Here is a 9,207-nt window from a genome sequence, read left to right on the forward strand (position 1 = left end):
AACGAGTACGGCGACCCCCATTTTTTATTTCATGATTTTAATATGGACAGTGCTTCCTTTCGACAAGAAAAAAATTGGCACAACTCTATGTCAAGTTTTTTGGCAATTTTTCTAAATTGTACGGATTGAGCTATCACGGGTCGAATAGCGAGTGCCCAATTTAAATCCACTTTGGCGCGTAAAGTAAAAACAAGGGTGTTAAAAGGCCTTTTTCCGGTACGTAAGTGGATAAACAATACATTAAAGTCAAATTCTATACTATACCACATGCATCATCGAAAAAATCTCTCCTTTTTGTCTAGTTTTGGGCTGTTGTCAAAGGGTGCTAAATAGCCGTATTTGTCAGCATTGGGACGTCAAAACAAGCACGGTGACCCCCACCTTTTATTACTTTTTTTTATCATCTTCTTGACTTGTTATATCAGTCTACCAAGTTTCATCTGCAATCTATGTTAGGTTCTTTTACTAGGGAATCACTTTAAAACTGATCATTTGAACTCGGCTTTTTCCTGTCCCCTTACTAACTTTTCTCATTTGTCTCCGCAGGTTAAAGCCATCCACATACACAACGAACTGTTTTCTATTGAAAATGGATTCCTTACGCCCACGTTCAAGACAAAGCGACCTGTTGTCCAGAAAGCCTTTGAGGGAAAATTCCAAGAGTTAAACGCGGAAGTGGATAAGCGAGCGCAGTACGTGCGCTCGCTAAGTACGATCTGAAGTGTTCACTGAAAAAGGACCTGACATGGGAATTGTTCTTTCCTGTGATTTTGAGCTTCGATCAAACAGAGAGGATTCGTCTCCGTTGAAGAATTTCATGTTAGTGAAGTCGCTAGGAAGACTTGAGCACGATAATTGACATCAAATATTCAATCTATTTATCGCAGTTTGGACCATAAAATTGTATATTCTTGGAGAACCTCGGGCAGCCGGGGAAATCCGGAGTTGGGGCCTACGGGTTAAATCGTAGCCTGGGGAGAAAACAGCCGACATTTCGCTACGCCATCACTGGTTTTTCCACGTGATGACTTCTGAGGAGCGATACTGATGACCTGTCACTACCCAGATCTCGATAGTGCTTCTCATTGGTTGAAAATTTGCTACCCCTAGTTAAAATTTCTGCGCTCTTTCCAGGCTCAGACGTCATTTCACGGGGAAAATAATGGTACGTCGCGAAATGTCGGCCTAGATTTCCCCAGGGTATAAAATAGTCCAGTTTCGAGTTCGCTATACCGCTGAATTAAAGAACTGAAGACGCATTTTTTACAGCGTTAGCCTCCGTCTGAAGTAAAATATTCACAAATTCCAACGAGAAAAAGACTTATTACTCTGTCTATTGTGTATATGCAAATTTCAAACACTTACTTGCCGGAATTTCTGAATATTTTACTTTACGTCGAGGCTAACCCTGCATGAATGTGTCGCTAATGTTTGTATTCAGCGGTAATTTTTAATTCGAAAGGAGACTATTTTTCAGCGAGACGAAAGTTTATAGATCATCTCGCCCTGACTGACTGCTTCTTGATGCCAGTATTATTCCTGCATGTGCAAAAGTATTTGTATATTCATATATTCTCATATAAGCGTTTTATTAAAGTATCATGTTCGTGAGGGTGGGTATGCTGTCCAGTCCTACAGAAGCCTGGCGGCTGAGTTTACACAAACCCCGTTCTACATACTTTTGTTTTTGACAGTATAAAGAAGGTTAAAAAACACATTTAATATGTACTCACTCCAGGAGACTTGACTGACTTATTCCATCTACTTGTTTAAAACGTACATGTTTTGAGGCCACTAATTTTCTCAAACCGCGCTCTAAGTTTGTCTCTAGGGACCTTATACGAGCCGACAACGGCGACGCCAGTGAAAACTTCATTTGGAAAACCGATTTCGCGTACTTTCGACAAACTTCTTCGCTATTCAAACTCGTTACCTCTTTTTTAAACATGGGACTAAATTAAGCTGGAGCTGAAGAGAAAGAACGGCACCAGAGCTTAAAGAGAATTATCGTCTAACCGTGTTCAAGTTTTAAACGAACTTTCATTTTTGGTCAGTCATGTTCGGGTCACGAAGTTGTTGGTGGTTGAAACTACATAGAAATTGACCGGAAACCTTGATGCACGTGCAAACTTTGTAGCTTTGCTCTGATTAAACCGTAATTATTTGACGTTCCCCAGCGGTCGCCGTCGTAGTTTCGTATGATCCCTTTAATTTCTCTTAAAAAAAGCGATCCTCCGTCAAAGCCCCAGCTTAGCTGAAAAATCACCGGCACACTCTGAATCTTTCTATGTTGTTGCGCCATACTGAAGAGCTACAATAACAGCGAAACAGCTGTCTGTGGCTACAATACCGCTCTGTTTTGAGTTCTTTCGGTGTCGTGTTGATGTCTTGCAAAGTTAATTTCACGTAGTACGAACATATATATATATATAAATATCTAGCCGGATTTATGAAAACCGTACCATCGGACACCAGCAGCCCACACACCTTAAACTGACTCAACTAAAGTAAATATGGCCAAGACACTCAGCTCTTACCCATGGTTCTCTTAAGTTGACTCTCTTCTTGGTTCCTGATTAGCAAAAGAAACATTCCAGTCCATCAAAAAGACACTCTGGACTTGTCCATACACTCTAGCTGCTTAAAGGCCCTGAATGACGGAGGACGCTTGAGACTTAAGCAAGTTCTAAGCAGAGAAATTCAAGGTTAAATCACCCCCCCTGACTTCCTCCACCCCCCCAGCCTAGCACGTGCTTAAGGGGAATGCTTTCATTGGCCAATGGGCCTCAAACGTTACAAGAATTTGACATGACAAACCAAAGGCAGACATGAGCAGTGCACTGACTCTCCCAGACCAGGACTAACGGAAGGTACAACGCTTTTTCAGCACCCTACCCCCCTAGGGATTGACATGGAGGCCCCTTTCCAACCCATGGCGAGTTAGCTCAGGGAATGAACTTGTCAATGAGACCAACCAGGACAGCAAGCCCCCTATGTTTTTTCGCACCGCAGTGACCAGAAAGCTGGCGATCGCCAGCTTTCTGTGCGAATATTCTGGTCCATTTTGAGGTATGTTTTCAAAAATTCGGCTAGATATATATATATATATATATATATATATATATATATATATATATATATATTTATATATATATGTCTACTTATTGTTTTTGCTGATCAGGTCTTTATTGATCCTACGTTCCTCGGCATATTCGTTTGCGATCTTTTGCAGTCCTTTGTGGTTAATGCTTTTTTAATGCTTTTAATGGTTAATGATTTTATATAGTATACATCATATTAGTACTCAACACTTACGGAATTTTATACGAGGAGGCTCCGCCCCGAGGTCCAACTCCTTACCGTTTTATATACCATTTTTGGCAAAAAAAACGTACCCATTTCGTTTACCTTCTTTTGATAAATGGTGCCCCTTTTACGGGCACATATTCCCTAGTTTAGAACCCTGCATCCCTTTTAACTATTGCAAATGCACTTTCTTTAAGGTGTGAATAAACCTCAAACAAGAATGTTTTCTAGACTTTTTCACAGCCACAAATGCGTCTCTTATTCCTTTTGGGTCTTTTTCTGGACCAAGATGACAGAATTCCCTGCCCTTTCATACACTTCAACTAGTGAAATCCGTATCATTTCATATGCCTGTCTTAGAGCCTAAAAAGGTACCCCTTTCAGAAGGAGCCTCCGCGTATCGGCCATCATAGGGAGTACCCCCTCCCCGTAAAGCATTCGCTTTGTTTTTATTTAAGTTAGTCATCCAAGCAGAATAAACTAAGAAAATGCAAATTAGCCAACAAAAGCGCTTTCCCTTGTGACTCGATAGCTAATCCATTGTATTCAAAGGCAAAACCGTGAGCCGAAAATGAGCAAATCACTTAAGCATATCATGTAAAGCACGGTACCAAAATTGCTAACGTATTAAATTGTGATCTTAACATTTATTCTTTGGACCATGATTCCCTTACCAAGAGCCATAATTATGGCTCTTATCCCTCACCCATTGAGCAAAAACAATCATTATGAATTCACTCAAGCCAGTCTCCTAATTAAACCACATCTTTAACACACGTGGTCTATCAATTAAGACGGCATCTAGTGCTCGCCTTTGCATATGTGTATAATTTTTATTTTGGGTTGCGATTGAAACGATTGACTTGTGAGCTTTTGGAAATTGTGCATTTTAAAAGATGAAGACACTCTCTGTAACAGGTGGGCTGATATCATTCTTATATGCCCTATCTAAACTAGAGGAATTATCATTGATATTATTATCGGACCAAAGTAAATAAGTAAATAACACTACTGGGGTACGTTAGATCAACAGACTGTTAGTCAATATGTACTTGTTAACAGGTGGGATAAAATATAATTTTTATATACCTATCCAAGCTAGAGGCTGATTATCACAGATATTATTACCGAACCAAAGGAAATATGGGCACGTTAGATCCGGACAGTTTTACTTTTAGTCATTATGAATCAGTAATTAAATATATATATTTTAAATGCTTTGCACGTACTTGTTAACTTAACAGTCATGAAGATTTAGCCTTATGATTCTCAATTAACGTGATCAAAGAACAATTTTTAAATTCTTCTTATCCATGAAATAAATATGTCTACGCTTAATCCATTCAAACAAACGCTTGTATAGCATTCCCAAAGCAGTATTTATTCACTGCATGCAAAGCGGTTCTAGCTGTTGACATGCGAAGTATGCGCGGTTTTTTTTCAAATGAACTCTGCCATGGCTATTACTTTGATGGCGCCTTGTAAGGCTGTTGAATTTGCAGTCGGTGAAAAAGTTCCAAGTTTTGTGATTCATCAAAGTGGTGTGCTTTTCTGTGGTGTCCTTTATTATAATATACAAGCCGCCTTTTCTTTTCAGTCTGTGAATGAAATCTTGCTGAATTAGTATGTTCATTCAAATGAACGGTTAAGTGAGCCGGGGGAACTTAAGGGATTTTTGAGGGTGTGTGCGGCAAATCCTGGCCCGGCTGTAAATAAAAATTGTTCATTACGCTACCCTGTTTAAGACAAAAGTTTTTTTTGACAATATAATATTTTGTAATAAAGAAGTTGTTGGTACCAACCAACACTTTTAGACTGTGCTCCGCCCGCCCGGTTCCGGTCCAGGAAGAAACCTTGTTTACGACGCTTAACAGTAAAATTTAGTAACCTGTTCAAGACACGGGACCCCAAAAATCGACGGCGACCGCTGTTCCGAGTGGCACATTCCTGCGTTTCAAATGTGTCTATTAAAGTGAATGAAACCGTGAAGAAGTACGTATGCATTCTTGCGGTATTAGCGGCTGAACGAGGTGGTTAAAAATTGTTTTTTAAGCGGAAATTTTTGAACTTTCAAAAGAAAAAACACTTCAGACCAGAACATGGTATTGCGCTTGCTTTGTTAGTCCTACATATTTTGTAGCAAAGGACTCGTATTTCGCTGTAAGCAATGTGATTTTGGTTGTAAAACGCGCATGACTGTATTGTTAATCAACCATTAAAAAATATGCTTTTGTTTTCGTGAATCGAAACATTCGACTGATTGCTACAAGACAAGACAAGACAAGACAAGGAGGAACTGTAAGAAGTTTCTGCAAAACGTAAGTGCCATTTAAGGTAAAATCCAAGACATATAATTAATGTTATCAAAGTGAAGCCATCGAAAAGTCAGTACTTAAGATACATCGCGTAAATTAAGGTTAACATGGGTATAGCAGCTGTTATCACTTACGGACAGCTAAAGAATTTTGCATCGATTATTATGTGTCACCAAATTTTTAGATAAAGAGTTATCTGTCTTAAATTGTTAAAGAGGTTTTTAAAATGTTATCGGGAAATGACTGATCGACAATATATTTTGTTAGATTGTTTGTAAACAAGGTTCAGTTTTCCCCGAATGCATATTACGGTACGGTTCATACAATCCAGGGCCTAGCAATCTTTATGATAAATAGTTAGCATTTCTGAATGATTAATGCCTTTTTTAACCTTCTTTGTCTGGAATAAACGTGCTCTAATTTGATAATCAAGCTTTTTAATATTCAGAGGCTTAATTTTTAGCTGAAACAATAAATGGTAATTTCAGCACCATAGGTTAGTAAACACATACTTACTAAGCCAGTTAAAGAAAAATGCTATTTTATATGTGTGGTCAGGATGTCAGATCATAAACAATTGGTCTTGATTCGTTATTAAGTTTTTTTTTTTTGTAAGAACGATCATGTGGCATATCACGTGGTCTATCAGAACACGGCCCTCATCCTCGTACTTATGAACCTGAAACATTCGCGAGGGATGTAAACTAAAGAAAATAATTAAAGACATTATACCGGCGAGAAAAAGCCAGGATTAATAACAGGTGTAAAATAAAGAAAAACGTCCGGCTAAGTTCTCACACCAAGATAAATCCCGGAACGCTTTAACCACTCAGGTGAGATGTCCATGGGATTTCGATCCCTGGCCGAGGTTACAGCTAAGGTTGACCCAAATAGAATCTTGTATCTAGTGGGCGGCCTTCAGCGTGAGTGAAATAGCAACGTTCATTTGATTTACGAGACGGATCGGAATTACTTTTCACAAAACGCACCTTGTATTGTTAACACGTGTATAAATTAGAAAACCTTTTGTCTAGCTAACTAGGGTTCTCCTTCAGTTGCCTACAAGTAAGTTCTTTAACTGAGAATTACAACAGATGAAGGGTGAAAAACTGAAGGAGTCAGTCGCGTCATTAGGTCTCAGACGCGCAACTTTCCGCTCGTCTGACGCCGGGCGACATTGAAGCATTTCGGAAGCTAACCGGCACTGTTTGCTATTGGAAACTATCAATACACTTCGGAAAGTTCAAAGCACTGGTATAGGTACTAACAAAATCCTTTTAACAGCATCTCATTCGGATTTTTTGTTCTCGAAGACCTGGAAGGACCTGGAAGTCGTCTTTTGTGCTTGGACTTTTGATAAAGAGCCGAAATAAATCAAAAATAAATTATGCACACTTTGAAATTTTTGGACCTTCAAAAAACATGCGTCATTGAAATACTGTACACGATAGTTTGAGTTGGCGGAAAACACATTGTCAATATTATTAGGTGGTTGACCATGAAATGCTACAGCCATATCACTGATAGACTTTTGTGGTTGTATTTCATTGCATTTAAAGATCTCAGCCAATAAGTGTGTCATCCCAATCGCATAATATCATTTAGGCATTTTCAGGTGCAAATACCTTCTCCATCACGAGTTGTGAGTGTTTTGAAGGTTATTCTCTGGAATGAGCGGGTGATTTCTATTAATCATTCTGACTGAGCTGATCAAACCAAATTTAGTAAGAAAAGAAAAGTTGGTCAACTTCTTGTTCTCAGTAAGTCAAATCTGTTGGTTTCCTATTTTTGCTCATTTTTCTTTTGTATAGCTATATAGCTATAATCACGCTGTTTGCTACGTGGTTTTCAAAATGCCTTGTTTCGGCCCAAAAAATAAGGTGTGATCGGTTAACGGTTGAAATGCCATTGATATTAAGGTACAATCCATTCTTCAGGAACTCTTAATTCGCTACGAGTTCAGTTGTATCTCTTCCCCCCCCCTCCCACCCACCCCAAGAAATGGTGCATTTGATATTATATGTGTTCATATTTGCTAAATGACAATATGAGGTTATGCATCAATCTCGAGCATTTACTTTTAGTTGTAATTATAACTGAGTGTTAGCTCAATACTAAATGGACAGAAGAGCCACAAAGCTCAGTCCAAAGGGAGATAAAGTTAGCGCAAAGTGCGGGGCTAAACGACACTGCCGTGAGAGGCAATGACTCAAAACTAATTTAGGGAAGCTGAGACTTCTACACATCACAGATAAAAACATTGTTATGAAGTAGTTGCTGTTAGTTCTGTTTTGGAGTTTTGGTGTTTTTAAGGTTTTTCTATCCGAATGATTATTTTGTAGCACGCGCTAGTTTCTTAATAAACAGTTCATAGTCCAAGGAAATTCAATGTATAGGCCACACGGTTAGTTCCTGAGTTTTGAGAAGTATCGTCTATCGAAAGGATTTGTTAAGCTTGTTGTAGTTCTTTGAAGTAAGCATGTTCGGGGATTATAGCTGACCTTGAGTTTTGCCTCCACTGAAGTTCCTGTTTTGTATGATTGGTCCTAGCGAGCAGTTTTACCGCTAGCATTCAATTGGCTCTTGAGTACTTGTTAATTGCGATAGTGTAGACTATTCTATCGTTCACAAGTTCAGCGACAGGATATGCAATGGAAGGGTCTCATGGTCAGCTAACCCAAACACGTCCACAATTTCGTTATTTAATTCGCTGTGTAAGCTAGTAGAGTTAGTTGAGTAGTAGAGTTGTTGTCAGAAGCTATATATATTGAAGAATAAACTGCTGTCTAAGGAGAACGAACAGAGTCTTGGTCCTCTTCGTTAAAAAGCCAAGCGAGCTACACAAGCCCCCAACAATATACAAAGCAGAATTTAATGCAATTAATTCCAAACCGACGTGTTTACTGATTCTTGAAGTTTCAATGATTGCCTACGGGAACAGATGTCGACCGCAGGGCTTCGTCGATGTTAAAACTGACAAAAGGATATTACCCGCCTTAATCACACGTGGCGATCTGTGTTCTCGTGTTACGTAATTTGGCGTGAAACGTGTTAGCCTCCCCGCAGACGTCCTTTGGGGTTCGTTTGTCACTCATTCATTTCTCCCCCACGGGAGGAGAAATGAATGCGTGACAAACGAACCCCAAAGGACGTGTGCGGGGAGGCTAGAAACGTGTCGGATTCCGTATAATTTGAAAATCTTGTCCAAAAGATTCGGAGATTTTACTTTTTAATTCCGATATTTTGGTTATTTTCGTTATGGTACGATGATAGATGACAGTTTCAAACAGATCAAAACAACACAACAATAGCAACGGCAACGAAACAATCTCAGTTCTGCCCACTTGTATCTGAGCTTATGTGTAACTTTCTTGTTGATCCAGTATATTTTTATGGAATTTGTAAGCGTGACTCTAATTAATGCGTAAGAATATCTTAGAAACCGAAATTTTTTAACGAAAACGCTCCTGCTTTCCTGTAAGAGGAAAACTGAGGGGAATTTTTAAGAAATATTTCATTGTTTTGTGAAATCGTTAAGCAAACTACCCACATTTTATATTGACTGCAAATGTTTAGCATTTTAACC

At 39.0% G+C, this 9,207-nt stretch overlaps 1 protein-coding gene across 1 annotated transcript in view; it reads left to right on the top strand.

The window, feature by feature from the left end:
* Positions 1–797, top strand: part of LOC140946401 (long-chain-fatty-acid--CoA ligase 1-like) — a 28,529-nt gene extending 27,732 nt beyond the window's left edge. The window contains exon 23 of the mRNA XM_073395517.1: positions 547–797. Coding sequence (XP_073251618.1) covers positions 547–720 — 174 coding nt within the window. The 3' untranslated portion in view covers positions 721–797. The remainder of the gene's footprint in view (positions 1–546) is intronic.
* The last annotated feature ends 8,410 nt before the right edge of the window (positions 798–9,207 follow it).

Source organism: Porites lutea, chromosome 8 (genome assembly GCF_958299795.1).
Source record: "Porites lutea chromosome 8, jaPorLute2.1, whole genome shotgun sequence".
In the NCBI taxonomy this organism is placed as follows: Eukaryota; Metazoa; Cnidaria; class Anthozoa; order Scleractinia; family Poritidae; genus Porites; species Porites lutea.